The sequence below is a fragment of the Dendrobates tinctorius genome, unplaced genomic scaffold (assembly GCF_039654945.1).
Source record: "Dendrobates tinctorius isolate UK_male_01 unplaced genomic scaffold, ASM3965494v1 ptg000183l, whole genome shotgun sequence".
In the NCBI taxonomy this organism is placed as follows: Eukaryota; Metazoa; Chordata; class Amphibia; order Anura; family Dendrobatidae; genus Dendrobates; species Dendrobates tinctorius.
The window spans coordinates 8,373,964-8,398,905 of NW_027361850.1; the positions used below are offsets into that span (position 1 = coordinate 8,373,964).

A 24,942-nucleotide genomic window follows, 5' to 3' on the forward strand; every position below is an offset into this window, starting at 1 on the left:
TTGACTCTCATAGTTGTGGTCTACCTATGATGTCAATTACAGGCCTCTCTCATCTTTTTAAGTGGGAGACCTTGCACAATTGGTGGCTGACAATACTTTTTTTCCCCTCTGTGTACCTGTGTAGAAGCGAGAAGCCAAGGGATACACCCGAATGTGTGTTTCGGCGTCTGCCTTCATCTGGTTGTTTTCCCTCCCTGTCGGTCGGGTTTCTCTCTCTTTTGGTTTCCTATACTTAACCTCATTGTCTATGGAACTACCAGGAAATTCCTAGTACAATGCACAGCTATTTTCAGTAATCCCATAGGCAATGAATGGAGCACAAGTGTAGCATTCACACAACAGCTCCATTCAATACTGAGCTCTGCACCTCCGCTCTCAGGGTTCCAGAGCCCCCTTCTCAGGATGACTGGGGGTCCCAGCAATCAGCCCTGCTGCAATCAGCAAGTTATCCTTTATTCCATGAATAGGGAATAGCTACGATTTTGGGAATAAGCCTTGAAGAATACCTAACATTATATGTAAAATAAATAAACAAACACTAATGGCGTGGATAAAATATTGAAATTTGCAAGAAAACACAACTGTTGTTTATTGCTTGTCATTCAGTAAATGTAAATCTAGTTGCCCATTGACCCACAATTTGTAATCATGGCAAGTGTCTATTGTGCTTTCTCTTCAATGCATGGTCATCCAGAGTATTTCCAATATACAGCTGCGTATGGCAGGGCTAAACAAATCCGAACAACCTGTAGAATATACGCCTGGAAATTTTCTGTTTGACCAACTTTTTTTTATCTATTGATGTCTATAAAAGTTCTTGTTGCATGGCTACTCAAAAAAGAAGCTGATTTGTGGAATGTGGTTTATAAAGTCTACAGTAGTTTGCCCATCTTGGAGTATGCCAGTAGGGGTCTGTCTGACAATGACCGTACACCTTATAGAATGGCTGCTGAGTACAAATGATCTCCAAGAACAATTTCAAGAGCCTTGCCACCCATTATATGATTGTGATGAGCAGCGGAGATCAAATGATAACAGCTAACTGGGGTAACATGCAAATAATCACAAGAATTACTGGTCACAAAATGTGCAAGGTATATTTAAATGCATGTATGTATTCTCTAGAATTTAGTATTTTTTTTATATTAGTGACGCTACCGAAAATGTGAACAGTTCTTCACCTCATCACATTTCACTGTATTGTACCGCTGCTGATAATGGGCAGCAGATACAACAGGGGATTTATCAAGCTAAATGTGGCAGAATTTTGCTGTATCTTGTACCAAAAACCCATCCTTTATGACGTGCACCATATTTATTATGGCCCCGATTTATTAAAAATGCTGTTTTGTATGCTAGTCTTAGTGAGTGTCGTGCAGGCATAAGATGCGCCACAGTCATTAAGTGGACTGCAGTAACATTTTAACATTTTTGGTGTAAGAAACTCTGCCACTTACCATGAATTTGCTGAGCTGTCATAGTCATGTCCCATCCCGCCCTGACTTGTTCCCAGAATCTCCCATTTTGGCGGTGCTGCTATTGATGTGAAAAAGCTAAAAGTCGCAACATTTCTGCGTAAGTCTGCGTTGTGCAAAGATCTGCTTCTTATCTTATAAAAATGCATGACTTTACAGAAAGGGGGTGTGGTTCTATTTAAAGGGGTGTGGTCTAACACGTTACACCATGCGCCAAAAAATGCCCCACAAGTTTATAGCAGATTTCTGGGACACAGTAAGCCAAATAATAACTGGCATAAACATAGATAAGACCGCATTAGCCACTATGATAAATCTGGTGCATTGTAGGATCTGTTAGTTGGCCTATTTGGTGCCCTAAATTTGTGACACAAGTTTAATGCATTTTTTTATTGCATGGTGCCATGAAAATATGTTTTGTACTAAGGAGTATCTGGAATTACAATGCTCATTTTTCTTGTATTTGAAGCATCCACATTGCTGTATGATGACCCAGTGCCAACCGGGACAAACCCCTTTGTTGAAATAGTTACTAATTGTCCTAATTGTGTGGGGCCTCCAACAGTGACGTGTTTACTCTAGAGCCGCCGTAACACTGAGCCACTTTACATTATGATGTAGTGACCCACTTCATTAAAAATAATATTATACAAATATGCCAACTCTTAGCCATGTTTTCTGTCCTGGCTGAATATCTATTGTATACCTGTGCGTTATGTTCGGTTGAACAATCACCAGAAAAATAATTTTTCTCTGTTAGCTTGATGTTCCCGATATTATTGCTTAGTAGTAATATTTGATTTACAGTGCTTTGCGAATGTATTCAGGCCCCTGGAACTTTTCAACATCTTCCCACATATCATGCTACAAACATAAAAACATAACGCCCCACTTTTCAGTTTTTGAATTTCCACAAAAATTTAAAATAAACAATAAATTTAATTCTTCACAATTGTGTTCCACTTGTTGTTGATTCTTCACCAAAAATTTACATTTGGTATCTTTGTTTGAAGCATGATATGTGGGAAAAGGTTGAAAAGTTCCAGGGGGCCGAATACTTTCGCAAGGCACTGAAGTTTCTGGGTTTTCATTAGTGTAAACTATGTCCTAATGTATATGTGTTGTCTTTATGTGTATGTCAAGAACTCAACATGAAAATGATGGTGCTATAAATATTATACTAAAATTAATGAATGGACCCCCCTTCCCCAAATATAAAGAAGAAAGCAGACAGTATCCATTCTATGACAGGTTGCTATAACTCAAATGTGCTGCCCCCCCCAGCCTTTTGTGGGTCATGAACCACTTGCAAATATTAAGTGAAGAAACCTATTAGATATGTCACCTAGACATTTTAAAATACATTTAGAGTTTTTTATATATTTTTTCCATACAAATGACATTTTGGAGGGTTTTGTAACAGATCTTAGTTTGTTACAAAGGTATAGCAGCCTCCCAGGAATGCCCATTTTCCCCTGCCATGTATAAATGATATACTGCCGTCTTTTATTGAACGGTATAATAGTTCTAGAAATATCTTCACCATACTCTGCAGTCGGCTACATTTAGGGGAGGATGTAACCATGCTAAATGTTCTGTGCAAGCTAACGTCTAATAACAAATATGAGGGGAGCTAACCTGTAAAGGTCCCCATACACGAGACGAATGTTGGCCTCAACCCCCCGATATCAACAGTTTCGACTGTTGGCCTAACGTGTATGGGGGCGCCGACCAACTCATTGTCACGGAAGGTGTTGATCGCATATGTCCAATTTCAGATTGCCAATCTCGGACTGCCGATCGCATTGTTCTCTCAGAGATTAGCCACTAGCCAACGTATCAGCTGCCAACTTTCTCATAGATTACACAGGCTGAACAATGGGAGAGTTGGCTGAGATGGCTGTCGGCAAAGCATCGTTCAACTAACAGCCGTCCAATGTGTATGGCCAGTTTAAGAGTTTATTTTCTAAAGGAATTTTTAATAAATCCCTCAGCAAACACAGACTGATTCTGCCCTTGAGCCCTGTGCTCTTAAAATCCCCGTACACATTAGATAAAAGTCAACCACCAGATGACGTCAGGGAAGAGAATGATCGGCAGATGAAATTTCAATGCCCAGTTCCTTGTGTTTTCACTGGAGATGAGCCACGTCCAGAAATGTCTGGCAGTGTTTTTCTCCACTCTGGCCATTGAAAACACTTGAATGCTTGTCAAGCCAAGTGCTAGTGTGTATGGGGAAATCGGGAGAGATCGGTCTGCCAAATTAATGTATGGCCAACAGCTATCTTGTGTGTAGGACCAGCTTTACTCTAGTTGGAATATCTCATGGAGGTTTGGAAAGGTATTTTTGGCTATAACTTATCTTGCTTTTAACTGTCCTTCAAAAGCTATTCCTTCTAACCTCATGTTTTTGGCTTGGCTGAGATAAACTACTGGTTGAAATCTAACATAGCCAATTATTCTTTACAGTCAAGGTATCAATACACACATGGTTGTATATATTGTCCCTCGGTGCCACTCAAATTTGCAGGTGCGGCGACATTCATCCATTATGTAATGTATATAACCATCTTAAAGTGAACCTGTCAACATGAAAATGCAGTCCAACCTGCAAGCACCATGTTATAGAACAAGGAGAGCTAGATAGATTAATGTATAGTTTTGTGAGAAAATATTCAGTATAACCTGTGTTTTACTTGTTTATTCCTCAGCTTTATCTGAGATTTTCAGTCTAGTGAGCGGTCCTACCAGGGAATTACATTTATTCTGTATGTACACTTATGCAAAAAAAAGCTAAAAGTCACTGATGGAACTACCCATTGGACCAAAAATCGCAGAAGAGCAGATGCCCATGATCTAGATGCCCACTATCCGGAACTAGCAGCATTTTGGACGCACCGTATGTTCGCTGTGTGCAATGCGCTGCCTTCTGTTGAATGCAGGTAATTCCGCATGTGTTCACTGAACCGTGCAAATTTATTGCATTTAATACATTTCAATTGATGTAATTTCTGTTGCGGAGACTCGTGTCTCTGCAAAAGAAATGTCGTGCTGTGGTCTTAAAAGACGCGCTGCATGTCAGTGTATGCGGGTGATCCGCAGGCGACTATGCACGCAGAGTGAGCATGGGAATTCTAGAAATCACATCCACTATGCTGTAACAGCTGGCCGCTGCGGGTTTGACTCTGCATAAATACACAGCATCAAACCCGCAGCAACTCTGGATAGTGGACACATGCCCTAAATGATGAAAATCTTTCTAGGTACCGTATATACTCGTGTATAAGCCGACCCCCTTAATTTTGTCACAAAAAACTGGGTAAACTTATTGACTCGCGTATAAAGCCCCCGTTACACACTGCGATATCGCTAGCAATATCGCTGTAAAGTCACTGATTTTGTGACGTAGCAGCGATATTGCTAGCGATATCGCTGCATGTGATACTTACCTCCGACCGGCTCCCCCGCTGATTATCGCTGATCGCGCGAGAAGGTCCTGGACCATTTCTCGTCTGGCACTTCCTGCTGGGCTTCCTGCTGTGACGACGAGCGACGCGTGGACGCGGGCGGGAGGACGTCAGGATCGCCGCGTCTGACAGGTAAGTAGCGACCCCCGACCCCAGCGATGTTGCTGGTGAGATCTGCCTGTGTGGCAGCTCACTAGCGACCACTTAGCGATGCACCAGCGATCCATATCGTTGTCGGGATCGCTGGTGCATCGCTATGTGTAACGGTACCCTAAGGCCTCTTTCACACTTCAGTTTTTTGCATCAGTCAAAATCCGCCAAAAGGACAGATGGCGGATCCGTTTTAGTACTGATGACAATGGATGCCACCCGTCCGTTTTTTTGACGGATCCGACAAATGAAGAATTTTAAAGGAAGAGAGAGAGGGAGATCCGGCACCCAGAAAGAATTTCGGGTTAAATCAGTGTCTGGAGGATCCGCCAGAGAAAGAAACGTTGCAAGCTCCGTTTTGAAATCTTTGAGGATGGTGACGGACAGCAACTTTTGGCGGATCCGCAAAAAAAACGGATGCAACGGACGGCAATCCGTCACAATCCGCCAAAAATGGAAGTCAATGGGGAAAAAAACGGATCCTCAAAAGAAAATTGCGGATCCGTTTTTTTCAAAACCTGGCGGATTGTGACTGATTGTAAAAAACTGAAGTGTGAAAGAGGCCTAAGCCTAGGGTGCACAGTGAGTGGCCCCAGATAATGCTGCACAGTGAGTGGCCCCAGATAATGCTGCACAGTGGGTTGTGGCCCCAGATAATGCTGCACAGTGGGTTGTGGCCCCAGATAATGCTGCACAGTGGGTTGTGGCCCCAGATAATGCTGCACAGTGGGTTGTGGCCCCAGATAATGCTGCACAGTGGGTTGTGGCCCCAGATAATGCTGCACAGTGGGTTGTGGCCCCAGATAATGCTGCACAGTGGGTTGTGGCCCCAGATAATGCTGCACAGTGGGTTGTGGCCCCAGATAATGCTGCACAGTGGGTTGTGGCCCCAGATAATGCTGCACAGTGGGTTGTGGCCCCAGATAATGCTGCACAGTGGGTTGTGGCCCCAGATAATGCTGCACAGTGGGTTGTGGCCCCAGATAATGCTGCACAGTGGGTTGTGGCCCCAGATAATGCTGCACAGTGTGTGGCCCCAGATAATGCTGCACAGTGTGTGGCCCCAGATAATGCTGCACAGTGTGTGGCCCCAGATAATGCTGCACAGTGAGTGGCCCCAGATAATGAGGAGAGTGAGTGGCCCCAGATAATGCTGCACAGTGTGTTGTGGCCCCAGATAATGCTGCACAGTGTGTGGCCCCAGATAATGCTGCAAAGTGGGTGGCCCCAGATAATCCTGCACAATGAGTGGCCCCAGTTTTGCTGCACATTGAGTGGCCCTGGTTTTGCTGCACAGTGTGTGGCCCCAGATAATGAGGACAGTGAGTGGTCCCATCGTGTTGCTGCCGCTGCCTCCATGCCAAAACCCCCCCCAAAAAACTGTATACTCACCTCCTGCTGCCCGCTGCTCATCAGTGTTGCCGGCTCTGGAACGGGGACAGGTGAATATGGATCCCCGCATTCATACTCACCCCCTTATGGTGCTCATCTCTGCAGCGCAGCCCCTGCTTGTTCCATGTTCTCGGCGCCGCTGTGCTCTTCCTGCTTCAGCTGTCACGTGGTACCGCTCATTAAAGTCATAAATATGCACATATTCATGAGTGTAATGAGCGATATCACGTGACCACTGAAGCAGGCAGAGGAGGGGGGCTGCAGAGAAGAGCCAGGAGGGGGTGAGTATGATCTCTGACACCCCCGATCCCCCTCCCCTGCCGATCCCCCCCCCCCCAGTATATGACTCGTGTATAAGCCGAGAGGGGGACTTTCAGCCCAAAAAAAGGGACTGAAAATCTCGGCTTAGTAAGTCTTTCTTTTACAAACCTATGTATCAATCTGTTTTGCTCTCCCTACTCTATAACATGATGCTTGTAGGTTAGAATGTATTTTCATGGTGACAAGTTCTTGTTAATGTTTTGCTTGTAAAGCTAATCATAACTTAGCAGTGAATAGGTTAAAGAAATCTGGACATGAGCAAGAAATGTACTTTGTCCTAATCCCATTTTATACTATGTTTGTGTTCAGAATGAATGCTATGTGCTGTGTTTGCTATTTTTATAGTATCAGCTTTCACAAGGAAATATTTACCTCCTAGCTATAATAAAAGAAAATTACCTGTATGCTATATATATGCCGTATGTGCATGTTTTACTTTTCTACAGTATCAAAATGCAATGTATTGACCACAGAAACTATTATTGTAATTATATTCTTTTATAGTATGTTATTTTCATAGTAGCAATAAAGTAAATAAACCCCATTTGCAGGTCTGTTTGAATTGGTCCCAACTGATTTATGACCAGATGTGTGCATCTGTATGCTATGTAGCTGCCATTGACTCCTTTAAAAGGGAATCTGTCACCTCATTTTTGCCCTATGAGATGCGGCCACCGCCATCAGGGGCGTATCTACACCATTCTATAATGCTGTAGATAAGCCCCCAATGTAACCTGAAAGATAAGAAAAACTAGTTATATTATACTCACCCGGGGATACGGTCCGGCGCCTCCCATCTTCTAGGGATGACGTCCTCCTCCTTACTTCTGCCGCGGCTCCTGCACAGGCGTACTATATTTGCCCTATTGAGGGCAGAGCAGAGTACTGCAGTGCGCAGGCGCCGAGAAAGGTCAGAAAGGGCAGTTATAGTACACCTGCACAGGAGCCATGGAAACAAGGAAACAAAGCCTCCCAATACATTTCCATTATCATTTAGAATGTTAATTTTGCAACCCAGTCATATCCCTGATCCAGACAATATTTCTATGTGCACAAAAACAACCTCTATTGTCTTATTCGGGGGGAAAAAGTATGGTGCCCTTATTAATGCCAATTGATACAAAGAGTCCAACAGGGGATGTCTCACCACCCACATCAGTCTGACCTTACATGCTGTAAATCACATTCATTAGGCCTCATTGACATACTCATGACCAACCAAGTTATCCCTCCTATAATCTTACACATGCAAAATGTCCTTTGTTCCTGGGAATGCACAGCAAGAAAGAGTACATCTGGCTTCAATACGCATACCCAGGTTGGAAGGGTGTTGCACATGCTTGAGGTTTCCAGTGGAGAAGTGATGATGTGAAGAGGACATCAGTCTTTGCAAGGAGTGATTACAGTTGAAGCTGCTCTATGCTGATATACTGTAGTTGTCCTTCAAATCACAATGGCCTCCGTTTACAATATTTACAAAATACATTGTTTTTTTCTGAGCCATTATAACTTGAAATGTGGTAATCTCATGAGGAAGAAGTCACTTGGACTTCGAAACGCCTTGAATAAAGCACCATCATTTATTTTAAATTCACCTGGACCTACATCTTATTCAGCAGCGTGAATTACATCCACAGATTTCAAAGTTAATATTTCCTGATATGGTCACTTGCTGACCCATGGATCTGCTGCATATGATATCTCTATGATATCTATATGCCTTAGTAAAAGGATTTATCAGGTTAGTAGGGTTCCCATGAACAGGCTCCGTCTATCAGGTCCCATAGGAACCTTGGCCTTCACCCTTTAACCCCTGCATGGAGATATGAACTTACACAGGACTCCCCTGGGTTGACTCCAGAGAGGGAGTGCTGGCCGGTAGAGATGTTCTCTAGCTAAACAACCACAAAGATATTTATAGATAAGATAAATTAGCAAGGAGCACTAATGTTGAAGAGGCATAGGTAAATATCTGAGAACCAAAGTGAGCATCCATGGATCCACCAAGCTGATGGTGTTTGTCTGGCAGCGGGAGTCTTGAGCAGGAGTATATCTAATCACCAGACTGTCCACAGTAGATACATGAATCCTACTTTAGTAGCTTGACACCTTGTTGTTGATTTGACTCGGTCACCCCAAATCTTCATGGGCTCCTCAGTAAGTGTATTAGGCTCGGGACTCTTAGTTGGACTGGAGATACAAAATTAGTGGTGCATTCCTTTCTGGTCTGTGTTCACACACACACCTATGAAGACGAATTGCCAAGGACATGGCTGAGTCAAAGGAGTCAAGAGGAGAAAACTGTAACATCATGTCTTTGATTTGGTCTGAAAATCCAGTATGGAAGTAATTCCGATGGGCCTTGTCAATCCATTGAGAGTCTGTCTTTGGAGTAAAGATGCTATTTTACTTCTAGCCCTACAAAGTCAGGGTAGTTATAAAGAAGCCCAAAGGTCCCCCACCCCCAAAAAAAGTAAACTGTGGAGATTTCTGGAGCATCAGGGGGCAAGGCGGATGCCAAAGCCTGGGGTTATCCTTCAACAGAGAAATAATGTATCACAAAAACTCTGGCTCTCGGTACCACATGAATATAGACAGAGCCTGAAGTGCAAGCAAAAACTGTCCCTAAAGGTGAAATTTTGTCGTGCTCACCTGAAAAACGGTCAGATTCACCTTGGGGTCAGGAAAGGTGAAGTGAGGTGCTGTAGTACCTTGATGTTACTGCTGTGTCAGATGCTAGAGACAGTCGCTCTGTATCTGGCTGCAGAAGGTCTCTGCATTTGACATTGCAGACGCATTCTTAATCATTCTGACTTTTGGACCCAGTGGCAACCTCCTTCCGGCTCTAATTGAGACGCCTGGGCCTGCGTGTTTATAGACTCAGTCTGCTTCACGGAGTCCCGGTGATATTTACATTTTCCCCTTGTGAAGGCTTGGAGCTAGTGCAGTCTGCTTACTTCCTCTCTGGTGCTGTTGGAGTACGTTTGGTGTTAGCTCTCTGAGTCTGCTGAAGCTAAGTTGCTTCCCCCTTGTCTCCATTCTCTTAGTGTACAGTGGGGACTGACCAGTTTTCATGCCCCCTTTCCTATTCAGGGCCTAGCTCTAGGAATATACAGGACTTAGGTTCCTGCTCGGCAACTGGTGTGGAACCAATTTAGGGACGGTAGGGGAGGCAGGGTGCTATTAGATCTGCCTAAGGGTCTCCACTCCCTCTTTCCCCAGCGTTTGGGCTTCCAAACCCTCTTCCTCTCATGTTGCACTTAGTCTTCCCACACTGTGCGTGACACTTGGGCCAAGGTAGTTTTGTGATGCTTGACCTGCTGTGCAAGATCCTGGACCATATGGGTCAAGGCTTGCATTTGATTGACTACTGCTTGGAGGTGATCCATAATTGTTAATATGGGACCAGTTATACTCTAATGTGCTCGAATATAGAAAGTGATTTACAATTTATAGCTGCTATTCTTGTTTTTATTTAATGACCTTCTTCTGTATTAGTTATCTGCCTATTTGTTTTTATTTCCAGTTTTTTTCCCTATTTAGGATTGTAATTTTGGTTGTTTCAGATTTAATAGTTTTCCATAGAAAATGAGTAGTAATCTCAACTTACAATAGGTTCAACTTGCAATGGTCATCGCAGGACCCATTAATATTGTAACTTGAGAGAGAAAGGAGGGAATCCGTGTATACCAAAGCTAACATCTCAGCGTAAGCACAGATTGCTAGATTGGACGTTGTGAGGAGGGTGGACGGGACAAGACGAGATTCAGGGTATGAGAGATGTAATTTTCTAACAGATTGTAAGTGCTGATGTTCAGGCTTTTTGCTCAGAAATGTGACTTCAGCCATTTTGAAAAATCTTATATGCCCCTTAGAAAAGATGAGCCTAAATAAATAATTTTTAAAGTATTTATCCATTTTCTTTATAATGTATTTTTTCATTCATTTATTTATTTTCTTTATGTCCCGGAGAACCTCTTTAAGAATGGACGCTGAGAGATTGTAGCTCTGAAGCCTGCATATGTGCGAGTACAGCTCACACTAGAATACATTCTGTAATTCTAGATCTGTACAAGAAAAACAGGTAATTACCATTCCGATTCCAAAAAAGTTGGACTGTGTGTGACATGTAAAGAAAGCAAAGAATGCAATAATTTGTAAATCAATTATAACCATATTTTATTCACAACTCAAAATTCAGAACATAGAACACATTAGATGGTGAAATTTAGACATGTTTCCATTTCATTTGAAAAAATGAACTCATTTAGAAATTGATGGCAGCAACACATCTCAAAAAAGTTGGGACAGGGCCATGCCTGCCATTGTGCAGCATCCTCTGTTCTTTTTACACTCTATATATGTCTGGGAAGTGAGGGGGATCAATTGCTGGAGTTTTTGGAATGGTTTGTGGTCCCATTCTTGTATGATGCAGGATTCTAGCTTCTAAACAGTTCTAGTACACTTTGATTTTTGCTTCAAAATGTGTCAAAAGTTTTCTGCTGGTGAAAGGTCGGGGCTGCAGTCAGGCATGCTTATCACCCAAACTCTTCTTCTGCAAAGCTATGCTGTTGTGATGGGTTTAGCATTGAAACATGCAAGCCCGTTCCTGAAATAGGCAATGTATGGGACCAAAAATTGGTTTAAAACTTCTATATAATACCTAGCAATCACAGTGCTTTTCCCAATGTGGAAGCTGCCTGTGCCATAGGCACTAATGTGTCCTATTACGATCAGAGGTGCAGGATCCCGTATCATTAGAGGTGCAGACTTTTGAAGTATTCCCTGATAGGCTGGATGGTCCCACTCCTCTTGAATCCTCAGGACAAGTTGCCTATGGTTTACATAAAGAATTTAAAATTTTGATTGATGTGATTATAGAACAGTTTTCCATCAGTCCATTTTAAATGAGCCCAGCCAAGACAGCATCATTGTGTAATTGTGTTCATATATGACTTCTTTTAATGATAGAGCTTTAAATTTCACTTGTGGATTGCATAGTGAACTTTAACAGTCAGTGCTTTCTGGAATCATTCCTGAGACCATGCAGTGATCTGCACGACTGAATCATGCCTATTTTTAATGCTGTGCCACCTGAGGGCCCATAGATCACAAGCATACAATATTGACCACCGGCCTTGACCCTTGTACACATCGATTTCTCTACTAGATTCTCTGAATATTTTGATGATAGTGTCGTGTAGATGGTGAGATATTCAAAGCCTTTGCAATTTTAAGTAAAGGAACGTGTTCCTAAAATTGTTCTACAATTTTTATATGCAGTTATTCACAGATTGGTAAACCTCTGACTATCTTTGCTTCTGAGAGACTCTACCTCTCTAACATTCTCTTTCTATACAAAAACGTGTGGCTCAGTTGTGACTTGAACGACCAGCTGTTTTTCATTAATACTATTTACTTTTCCAGCCTTCCAGCAATGTTCTGAATTGTGAGTCATGAATAAAAGTCTGTAAGAGATTTTCATCTCATTGCATTCCTGTTTTCTTTACGTTTTACACAATGCCCCAACTTTTTTGGAATTGGGGTTATGTAACATATGGAAAAAGATTGTAAACTAAGAATGGTGTTTAAAAGTGAATATGTTACATTCATGTACATAATAATGTGAAATTGACATCTGAGCAAGTGATACATAGTGTTAAGGCCCCGTCACACTAAGCAATATCGCTAGCAATATCGCTAAAGCGTCACCGATTTTGTGACGTAGCAGCGATATTGCTAGCGTTATTGCTATGTGTGATACTTACCGCCGACCGGCTCCCACGCTGGCTATCGCTGATCGCGCGAGAACGTCCTGGGCCGTTTCTCATCGGCGGCTTCCTGCTGGCACCGACGAGCGACACGTGGGCTGAGAACGTCATCATCGCCGCGTCTGACAGGTAAGTAACGACCGCTGCTACGTCGCTGGTGAGATCTGCCTGTGTGGCAGCTCACTTTCGACCATTTAGCGATGCACCAGCGATCCTGACCGGGTCGTATCGTGGTCGGGATCGCTGGTGCATCGCTAAATGTGACGGGACCCTTAGAATCATTGGTTGTCTGACTCTTGAGACCCCAACCTATCCCGAGAATGGGAGAATAGTTTATCAGTAATTTAGTGTTCAGGTACTGGACTGATCTATGCTGAAGAGAAAGTGTTGGATGTTACTAAAGTCTTACTGGGCTCTTACCCAAGTGTGAACAGTACAATAGTTGTTTCTTGTGGTTCTGGAGTGAACGGAGTTCCTTCGCAGCCTGAATCACTCTGTGCTGACACTACTCGTGACATTGAAAGCTTGTATGTGTCCTTCAGGCTAAGAATGACTCATCACAGGATAAAAGAGTCAACTGCCAGAAAACATGTGATCACATTTAATATGGCTGTCTAGATTTTCAAGAGAGAACATGCTGAAGCTGCAGTAACAAATAAGTCTGTATATACTTTATCTGATGTTGCTACATAATGATAGTTATAAGCATGTGCATGCCAATGTGATATTAGCAGGGGAGATTAGAAAGAATGTTTGGAGGAACACAAGATAATGACAGCCCTTTCTTCTTATGTTGATTTCTTCAGATAACTCAAATCTTGATGCCCAAGTAACTCCATCTCAAGAAGATGACTCCCCTGACAATGTGTTCTTCCCCATCGGGCGCACCTCTGTTGTGGAAGAGATTCACAGCCAGGCTCAAGAGGGGCTTAAATCCCTACAAAGAAGAGGTAAAAACGTAATTTTCAGACTCCTCTGGACATGCAGATTTTATAAGTGCCCAATTTTTAGATGTAACATTTAGAATGTCAAAAAAGGTTTGCAATATAATGAATGATTTCTTAGCCGGATGCATGACATGGATTGCATGTTTATTATGAATATGGATGAAAGTGATACCGCAATGTCACATGTTTATATACACAGCCCAGATCTCAATCATCTTATGTCGTCTTTCAGAAAAGCATCAGAGCAAACATTCCTTCCAAGATGAAAATACTCCACCCGAGGTAAAGATTAGACAATCATTATTACTGTAGAAATTAAACCTCTAGATTTAAATAGAACCTGTCAGCAGGATTGTGCACAGTAAAGGTACTGTCACACTTAGCGATACACCAGCGATCCTGACCAGCGATATGACACGGTCAGGATCGCTGGTGCATCGCTAAGTGGTCGCTACTGAGCTGCCACACAGGCAGATCTCACCAGCGACATAGCAGGGGTCGGGGGTCGTTACTTACCTGTCAGACGAGGCGATCCTGACGTCCTCCCGCCCGCGTCCACGCGTCGCTCGTCTCCAAAGCAGGAAGCCCAGCAGGAAGCGCTGACGACGAGAAACGGGCCAGGACGTTCTCGCGCTATCAGCGATAACCAGCGGGGAGCCGGTCGGAGGTAAGTATCAGACATATCGATATCGCTATAACGTCACAAAAATCGGTGACGTTATAGCCATATTGCTAGCGATATCGCTTAGTGTGACAGGCCCTTTACCTACAACCTGTCAGGTTGGCGCAATTATACTGATTACAATGATACCTTTGTTGAGTATAAGCCGACTTGAATATAAGCCGAGGCAACGAGGCAATTTTACAAACAAAAAAAAAAAGGGAAACCTTATTGACTCGACTATAAGCATGGCCTCCTCATCCACCATCCTACTTACCTTTCCTGCGCTCCCTTGCAGCATCTTGTTCCGATGCCAGTAGCTGATTTATGCTTGTAAGCAGTACATGGTGATGTCATGCACTGCCTACAAGCAGAGGACAGTTGCCGGAATACTCACTGCTCTCCATGCCGGGAATATGGACTTGGAGGGCAGTGAATATTCATTGTTCTTTAAAAGCGGGCATAGTAACCTTAAGGGGGTTTTACACTAAGCGATATCGCTAGCAATATTGCTAAAACGTCACTGGTTTTGTGACGTTATAGCGATATTGCTAGCGATATCGCTATGTGTGATACTTACCAGCGACCGGCTCCCCCGCTGTCCATCGCTGATCGCGCGAGAATGTCCAGCTCCATTTCTCGTCGGGCGCTTCCTGCTGAGACTTCCTGCTGTGTGAGACGTGCGACGCGTGGAGGTGGGCGGGAGGACGTCAGGATCGCTGTGTGTGAAAGGTGAGTATCGTCCGCTGCGTCGCTGCTGCATCGCTGTGAGATCTTTCTGTATGAAAGCTCACTAGCGATCATTTAGCGATGCACCAGCGATCCTGACCGGGTCGGATCGCTGGTCGGATCGCTGGTGCATCGCTAAATGTAAAAGGGCCTTTAGCCACGGGCACACGTGATCGCTCGGCAGCTGCAGGTTGCTGGTGGCTGCGACTACTGTGCCCACAATTAAATAGAAATTAATATTCACTGCTTTCCACGCCCATTTGAGTGGAGAGAAATGAATTTTCATTTCTCTTTAGCAGCGGGCACAGGTGTTAGTTGCAGCAGACGGCTCCTGCCTCCTGTGACCCGCTGCACCACCACTGCCGCTCCCCTTCCGTCTTTTGGGACCCTCACTCGAATATAAGCTTATACTCGAGCATATACGATATATTGAAAAAAAAAAAAAAAATTTCAGCAGGCAGGCACTGGCGCTGCAGCATGATCGCATGTAAAATGTGCATTTAATTATTTTATTTGCTGGTATAAATAAATTAAGAAAAAAAGTCTATCTCAAAATGGCACCAGCGCAGTAGCATCTATCGGCAGTCCGATAGATGTTACTGCGCAGACGGCGCCATCTTGCTAGAGAAAAAAAAATGGTCTCCACCAATCTGGCGCAGTTTTCTGTCAGCTTACCTGTCGCTTTCTCCAGCTTCCCTTCAGGGCATTCTGTTGTGCGCTGCACTTTCTCCTCAGATGATGTGGAACAAACAGAGTCACAGTCCTTTTCAATACTTGATCAACTTTATTGTTTCCTTTACACAGCGCATACATATTCACTCCAGCATCAGCATCAGGGTTGGCAATAGACATTTTCTCCTCTGTCCCTGTCTTTCCCTTTCTCCCACTAAGCTCGCTTCTGGGACGGACCGTGCTCTCCGGTCTTTCAGCATCAACTCTGCTCAGTCTTACTCCAGTAGGAGACCCTCTTAACCATTTAGCCCTGGTCTCAAGAATATCCACAGATGAAATAAACTTCCACATTCTGAGTGACCTGCCCGTACTGCTTAGTCTTCTTCTGGCAACTGCAGACCCACTAATTCTGCACTGTCAGCACTTCTCCTGGTGTTACTCCACGATGAGATACTGGCCCGAATTCTGTATGACTGGGCTCTTGACTTTAACGTTACAAAGCCAACAGCCCTGTCAGGGCGCTCCCGCCCAACTGATTCAAATGCCAGATGCTCCCTGGCTTAACAGCTGTTAGCCCCTCCTACTCTAACTATTTGCAAGCTGAGCATCTCTAACCCCATCTAGTGGGCAAACTAGGGTACTACACTTTCCCTATCTATATAACAGTGTCCAATGTTAAATACATATAACAGATACAATAAATAGACATTTACATGGCATGTACAATAAATACGAATAACGTTAAAAGGAAAGGGTACATAACATCCGACATAAAATATATACACATACACGTATATATCTGTACACTTACGGACACTCCTTTGTGTCTCTTGCAGATAGATGCTACTGTGCAGACGAGGCCAGCCCCATTTTGAGCCTTTTTTTTTTCTGAATTTAGTTATACCAGCAAATAAAATAATTAAATACACATTATATATGCAATCATGCTGCAGCGTCAGTGCCTGCCTGCTGAAGGTAACTTTTTTTCCCCCCAATACATATAATCAGTATGTAAAATAGGGGGCAGATCAATAAGAGATCAGTGACTTGTCATAGGCCATCAGTATGAATAGCTAAGTAGAGCACGACATGAAGGACCCCCCCCCCCCGTACAGGCCGCCCAGGAGCACAAGCATATCATTAACTCAAAACTGAAACTAAAGATTAAACAAGAACCACAAGACTGATTTTATCACCCAGGCATCATTGTAATCAGTTTAACGGCACCGACCTGACATTGTGTGTAGTTTACTGAGGAACTGAGGACAATCCTGCTGACAGGTTCTCTTTAATGGAAATGCTTAGATCTTATATACTGCATAGCCTAACTTAAGATGTCTCCTTTTGCTGATAATCAAATTAAAATCCAATTGCCATTTTAGGGTATACGCAGAGGAAAAATCTGCTGCAAATTTTGCTGCAGATTTTTTCTTTTTACAGGGAAAAGGTTGAACTCTCTGGGGAAAATCAACAACAGAAATCAACATGCTGCAGATTTAAAAATAAGAACTGCATGTCAAGCATGTGGACGAGTTTTTTTTTTAATCTCATTGACACGGCAACAATTGTAATCTGCTGCATATTTTTCTTGCACAAATCCATAGGTCAATTCCACAGCAAGCCGTCAGGCTTGAATTTTCTCTTAGAGACACTTAATGCATAGTTCTTAGACAAAAGCTTTCCTTCACCCAAGTAAACGCCTTGTAAATTGCCAACTTTTTTGGCTACATACACTTGTCAACATTGAAATTGCAACACCAGGAAGGATATTCATGGCATTATGGAAACCACATGATGAATAGACATGTAAAAGATATCCAAATTATGAAATGGGAAACCTTTTTATCTTTACAAAAAAACTCAATTTATTCAATATAGAGTATGAGTGCCATGCGCAGAAATGCATGTATTTACACATTGGCATGTTCAATGATGTAATTAATGGTTGTCTAAGGAGTGTTCTGCTGAAAGCAGTTGGGAACGCAAATCATCAAGGTCTGCTGCTGGCAGCTCTCTTTGCATTTGCAAAGTGACGTCCCATTTGTGCTAGGTGTCAGACAAGTTTGGAGACGTTAAAGGCCATAGTTAAATGTTTAGGCCATAAGGGCTGCTCAAAGCACCAACAACCATTAAATAACCTCATTGATATCAGGGCGTGTAAGTGCAGGTATTTTAGTGCATTGTCCTCATACTGAATACATTTAGATGTTTTGAAAATTTAGTTTCCATTTTTTTTATTGTTTGCATATGATTAGCATGTCTATTGATCCTGTTATTTCCATAATTCCACAACTTTTCCTTCTTGGTGTTACAATTTGAATTGTGAATAGTGTATTTGCATTCCCTAGTTTAAGTACACATCTTCTCAGTTTACCCAGCATTACAAGCCATCTTCTGTAAATACTTCTGCTTTCTTACCCTTTTCTCTTCCTGGTCCTTGAGTCAACTATTGTATATGCCCTGATGTCAATGAGACTACAATTGGTGTCGTTTGTTTGACAGATGCACAAGGATATTGTTTTGGAGCAGTAAGGGGAGTGACTCAGAAAAGCCATACACTCATTTTGTATCTAAGGCTATGAACACCTTTGACATAATAATGATTATTAAATGTTACTGCTTTAGTTAAAAATAAGTTACATTAAGTTTCAAGCTGCAACACCCATTTCTTCATTCATATTATACTCTCTAAATTGCAGTTTACAACATTCTCCTAGTGTCAGGTCTGCTTGCTGCTCCCAATAATACATCCAGCATGTGAGGTCTGTGTGTCCATGATACTTCTGCATACACTAGCTCTCATGTAGCAGTACATTTTCAATCCTGGAGTAATTTCTCCTTTTACAGCTGGGGAGGGATCTATTAGTTGGTGGTTTCCCCAGCACTCTCCAGAGTCGGCTGTAGTTGTTCTCTCTATAAAGCCAATGCAGACCCCATCTTCATACTGCATTATGTGCGTATTTTCCTTCATTGGTACAGCCAGTGTGGTCTACCCTTCATAAAACTTGGATTCTTCCCCCCCTCTCTTTCCACTTTGATCTACTGGGTGTACAACCTCTTTTCTTTCCCTGCTGGTATCTCTAACACTAAAGGGCATGTCACACTAAGAGATATCGCTAGCAATATCGCTATAACTAGTGACGTTATAGCGATATTGCTAGCGATATCTCTGTGTCTGATACTTACCTACGACCGGCTCCCCCGCTGGTTATCGCTGATCGCGCGAGAACAGGCTGGACTGTTTCTCGTCGTCAGCTTCCTGTGGCGCTTCCTGCTGTGAGGACGAGCGACGCGTGGAGCCGGGCGGGAGGACGCAGGATCGCCTGGTGTGACAGGTAAGTAGCGATCCCCGTCCCCAGCGATGTTGCTAGTGAGATCTGCCTGTGTGGCAGCTCACTAGCGACCACTTAGCGATGTACCAGCGATCCTGACCGCGTCATATCGCTGGTCGGGATCGCTGGTACATCGCTAAGTGTGACAGTACCTTAAGGCTGTGTGGCCACGTTGTGTTTCTTATGCGTTTCCGCCGCAGTGGAAATGCATAATAAACTCTAATAAAATGGGATTCCGGAGTTGCTGTGCCCATAGTGGTAAACTCCACAGCATGTCCATTATTTCTGCGGAATCGCGACGATTCTGCCGCCATAGGATTGCATTGAAACGCTCACTTTATGCATGTGGCTATGCCCACCATACGTAAAGTGAGTGCTTCATGTGCGGATGGTACCCAGGGTCTGGAGGAGAGGAGACTCTCCTCCATGCCCTGTGTACCATATCCCTGTAAAAAATAGGATTAAAATAAAAAATCGGGACATACTCACCTTCTGGCGGCCCCCGCAGCGCTCCCGCCTCTCAGCCACGCTGCCAGCAACTTACGTTCCCAGGGATGCATTGCGCGAATGACCTCTGATGACGTAACTGTCTCGCGTGATGCTATGTCATCAGAGGTCATTGTCGCAAGGCATCCTTGGGAACAGAAGTTGCCGGGAGCGTCGCCGAGAGGCGGGACGACTCCGGGAGCCGCCAGAAGGTGAGTATATCCCGATTTTTTTTTTTTTTTTTTTTTTTTAAATTCTATCTTTTACTATTGATGTAGCATAGGCAGCATCAATAGTAAAAAGTTGGTCATACTTGTGTTTTGGGGGAAAACATATGCGAATTCCGCATGCGTTTTACCTGTGGCAGGGAGTTGCGGAAATGCTGCAGACATTTTCGCATTTCTGCAATGTGGGCACTTACCCTGAGAGAAAGGAAGAGAAGCCAAGAGATCTGTTGTTAACCCCTTACTGCCATGTGACGTACTATCCCGTCCATGTGCCCTGGGATTTAATTCCCAGGGACGGGATAGTACGTCACAGCGATCAGCGGCGCCCACGTGGTGAGCGCCGCTGATCGCGGCCGGGTGTCAGCTGATTATCACAGCTGACACCAGGCACAATGTGTCAGGGGTGGTCACGGACCACCCCCGGCATGTTAACCCCTTGCACACCGCGATCAAACGATCGCGGTGTACCAGGGGTTAAAGGGAAGCATCGGCAGGGAGGGGGCTCCCTCCGTGCTTCCCTGAGCCCCCCACAGCAGCGCAATGTGCAGCGCTGCTGCGGGGGGCTCCATCACTGCAGGTCCCCAAATCCAAGATGGCGACGGGGACCTTCGGGGGCCTGCAGGGAGCTGGCTTCCTCATGCCTGCAAAGCGCAGGAGGAAGCCTGTGTAGTGCCTGTGACAGATTGCTGATCTGTCACAGTGATCTGTGATGTGACAGATCAGCGATCTGTCACAGGACAGTGATGTCCCACCTGGGACAATGTAATAAAGTTAAAAAAAAAAAAAAAAGTGTAAAAATAATTTAAAAAAAAAAAAAAAAATCGCTAAATAAATTAAAAAAAAAATAATTCCCTAATAAATTCATTTTTGGAAATAAAAAAAACCAAAATAATAAAAGTAGACATATTTGGTATCGCCACGTCCGTAACGACCCACCCTATAAAACTGTCCCATTAGTTAACCCCTTTATCGAACCCCTTAAAAAATAAAAATAAAAAACGAAGCAAAAAATGATTTATTATCATACCGCCGAACAAAAAGTGCAATAACGCGCCATCAAAAAGACGCATATAAATATCCATGGTACTGCTGAAAACGTCATCTTGTCCCGCAAAAAACGAGCCTCCGTACAGCGTGATCCGCAAAAAAATAAAAAAGTTATAGCTCTCAGAATAAAGCGATGCAAAAATAATTATTTTTTATATAAAATTGTTTTCATTGCATAAAACCGCCAAAACGTAAAAAAAACGACCTAAATGTATCGCTGTAACCGTACTGACCCGAAGAATAAATGGGCTTTATCAATTTTACCGCACGCGGAACGGTGTAAACGTACCCCCCAAAAGAAATTCATGAAACGCTGGTTTTTGTTCATTCTGCGTTCCAAAAATCGGAATAAAAAGCCATCAAAAAATATCACGTGCCCGAAAATGATACCAATAAAAACGTCAGCTCATCCCGCAAAAATTCCCTCACATGACTCGGTGGGTCAAAATACGGAAAAATTATAGCTCTCAATATGTGGTGATGCAAAAATTATTTTTACAATAAAAAGCGTCTTTTAGCGTGTGACAGCTGCCAAATATAAAAACTGCCATAAATAGTAAATCAAACCCCCCCTTTATCACCCCCTTAGTTAGGGAAAAATAATAAAATTAAAAGAAAATGTATTTATTTCCATTTTCCCATTAGGGCTAGGGTTAGGGCTGAGATTAGGGTTAGGGGTGTGTTGGGGTTAGGGTTGGAGTTTTAATTGGGGGGATTCCACTGTTTGGGCACATCAGGGGGTCTCCAAATGCAACATGGCGTCTGATCTCAATTCCAGCCAATTCTGCATTGAAAAAGTCAAATGGTGCTCCTTCCCTTCCAAGCTCTGCCATGCGCCCAAACAGTGTTTTACCCCCACATATAGGGTATCAGCCTACTCAGGACAAATTGCAAAACAACTTTTGGGGTCCAATTTCTCCTGTTACCCTTAGGAAAATAAAAAATTTGGGGCAAAAATATCATTTTTGTGGAAAAAAATGAATTTTTTATTTTCACGCCCGGGCGTTAAAAACTTCTGTGAAGCACTTGGGGATTCAAAGTGCTCACCACACATCTAGATAAGTTCCGTGGGGGGGTCTAGTTTCCAAAATGGTGTCATTTGTGGGGGGTTTCCACTGTTTAGGTACATCAGGGGCTCTCCAAAGGCAACATGACACCCGCAGACCATTCCATCAAAGTCTGCATTCCAAAACGTCACTACTTCCCTTCCGAGCCCCGACGTGTGCCCATACAGTAGTTTTCCCCCACATATGGGGTATCGGTGTACTCAGGACAAATTGGACAACAACTTTTGGGGTCCAATTTCTCCTGGTACCCTTGGGAAAATAAAAAAATTGGTGACTAAAAGATCGTTTGTGGAAAAAATACGATTTTTTTATTTTCACGCCCGGGCGTTATAAACTTCTGTGAAGCACTGGGGGGTTCAAAGTGCTCACCACACATCTAGATAAGTTCCTTGGTGGGTCTAGTTTCCAAAATGGTGTCATTTGTGGGGGGTTCAAATGGCGCTGCTTCCATTCTGAGCTCTGCCATGCGCCCAAATAGTCATTTACACCCACATATGGGGTATCGGCGTACTCAGGACAAATTGCACAATAACTTTTAGGGTCCTGTTACCCTTGGAAAAATAAAAATTGGGGGGTGAAAAGATCATTTTTGTGGAAAAAATATGATTTTTTTAATTGTGCCGCTGTACGTTTTTTGAGCCCTTGTGGGTTCAAAGTTCTTACCACATATCTAGATAAGTTCCTTGGGGGGGGTCTAGTTTCCAAAATGGGGTCACTTGTGGGGGGTTTCCACTGTTTAGGTACATCAGGGGCTTTCCAAACGTGACATGGCGTCCGATCTGAATTCCAGCCAGTTTTGCATTGGAAAAGTCAAACAACGCTCCTTCCCTTCTGAGCTCTGCCATGTGCCGAAACAGTGGTTTCCCCCCACATATCAGGTATCAGCGTACTCAGGACAAATTGCACAATAACTTTTGTAGTCCAATTTCTCCTGTTACCCTTGGTAAAACAAAAAAAATTGGACCTGAAATATTTTTTTTGTGAAAAAAAGTTAAATGTTCATTTTTTTTTTAAACATTCAAAAAATTCCTGTAACGCACCTGAAGGGTTAATAAACTTCTTAAATGTGGTTTTGAGCACCTTGAGGGGTGCAGTTTTTAGAATGGTGTCACTTTTGGGTATTTTCTATCATATAGACCCCTCAAAGTGGCTTCAAATGTGATGTGGTCCGTAGAAATAAAATGGTGTTGCAAAAATGAGAAATCGCTGGTCAATTTTTAACCCTTATAACTTCCTAACAAAAAAAAATGTTGGTTCCAAAATTGTGCTGATGTAAAGTAAACATGTGGGAAATGTTACTTAGTAAGTTTTTTGTGGGCCGTATCTCTGTGATTTAAGGGCATAAAAATTCAAAGTTGGAAAATTGCAAAATTTTACAAATTTTTCGTCAAATTTCCGTTTTTTTCACAAATAAACGCAAGATATTTGAATTAAATTTTACCGCTAACATGAAGTACAATATGTCACGAGAAAACAATGTCAGAATCACCGGGATCCATGGAAGCATTTCAGAGCTATTACCTCATAAAGGGACAGTGGTCAGAATTGTAAAAATTGGCCCGGTCATGAGCGTGCAAACCACCCTTGGGGCTTAAGGGGTTAAATATGTGCAAGAAATAGCATAACAGCCAGCAGCGAAAAAGTTCAGGAATGTTGATGGGCCAGATACAAATCTGGATGGAAAATCTGCATTGTATTACAGTAGCAGCACAATGGATGACATTTTAACAAATCTCAACTATACAATCTCTATATATAAAAATGAATGTGTGTGTGTATCACCAACCAATCATGAAGCATCTTTCATTTCACCAGAGCTGTTCAAAAGAAGCTGAACTGTGATTGGTTGCTATGAGCAACATTTTTTCTTGCAAACAATCACTAAGGCCTGTTTCACACTTCCGTTTTTTCAAATCCATCAAAATCCGTTGTTTTCCGTAAAAAAACGGATCCGCCATTTTTTGCAGGATCCGTTTTTTTGTCCCATAGACTTCCATTACGGTTACCGCGGATCCGTCAAAAAACACGGATCCGTTTTTAAAAAAACGGATCCGTTTGCATCAGTTTCCGTCAAAAAAACGGAAACGGATCCGTTTGGCGGACACAAAAACGGAAGTGTGAAACAGGCCTAAGCATCTCTCATTTCACCAGAGCTGGTTAAAAGAAGCTGAGGTGTGATTGGTTGCTATGACCAACAGTTTTCCCACTTGACAACATCTCAGCAGACACTGACATGGTGGGAGAAATATAGTATCTTTGGGAACATAAGCTCCCAGCCATTGTCTGCCCCCCTGAAAGGAGCAGAGAGCACATAGTAACATAGTAACATAGTTATTAAGGTTGAAGGGAGACTTTAAGTCCATCTAGTTCAACCCATATCCTGTCCTAACCTGCCCTAACATGTTGATCCAGAGGAAGGCAAAAAAACCCCATGTGGCAAACAGTAAGCTTCACATTGGGGAAAGAAATTCCTTCCCGACTCCACATACGGCAATCAGACTAGCTCTCTGGATCAACGCAATATTAAGGAAACTAGTGTATATACCCTGTAATATTATACTTTTCAAGAAAGGCATCCAGTCCCTTCTTAAATTTTAGTAGGGAATCACTCATTACAACATCATATGGCAGAGAGTTCCATAGTCTCACTGCTCTTACAGTAAAGAATCCGCGTCTGTGAGTATGCCTTCTTTCCTCCAGACGTAGAGGATGCCCCCTTGTCCCCGTCACAGGTCTAAGAGTAAAAAGATCATTAGAAAGGTCTTGGTATTGTCCCCGCATATATTTATACATTGCAATAAGATCACCCCTAAGCCTTCGATTCTCCAAACTAAATAACCCCAAGTGTAATAACCTGTCTTGGTATTGCAGACCCCCTAGTTCCCTAATAACCTTGGTCGCTCTTCTCTGCACCCGCTCCAGTTCAGCTATGTCTTTCTTATACACCAGAGACCAGAACTGTACACAGTATTCTAAGAGTGGTCGCACTAGTGACTTATATAGAGGTAAAATTATGTTCTCCTCATGAGCATCTATGCCTCTTTTAATGCATCCCATTATTTTATTTGCCTTTGCAGCAGCTGCCTGACACTGGCCACTAAATGTGAGTTTTTCGTCCAACCATACACCCAGGTCTTTTTCAGTGACTGTTTTGCCCAGTGTTTTACAATTAAGCACATAATTATACATCTTGTTCGT

The 24,942-nt window shown here is 43.1% G+C and overlaps 1 protein-coding gene across 1 annotated transcript in view; it reads left to right on the forward strand.

Annotated features, from left to right (window-relative positions):
- The window catches only part of NHSL3 (NHS like 3), a 57,285-nt gene that overhangs the window by 14,266 nt on the left and 18,077 nt on the right, over window positions 1-24,942 (forward strand). The window contains exons 2-3 of the mRNA XM_073552006.1: window positions 13,383-13,526; window positions 13,756-13,805. Of these exons, the coding sequence (XP_073408107.1) occupies window positions 13,383-13,526; window positions 13,756-13,805 (194 nt within the window). The remainder of the gene's footprint in view (window positions 1-13,382; window positions 13,527-13,755; window positions 13,806-24,942) is intronic.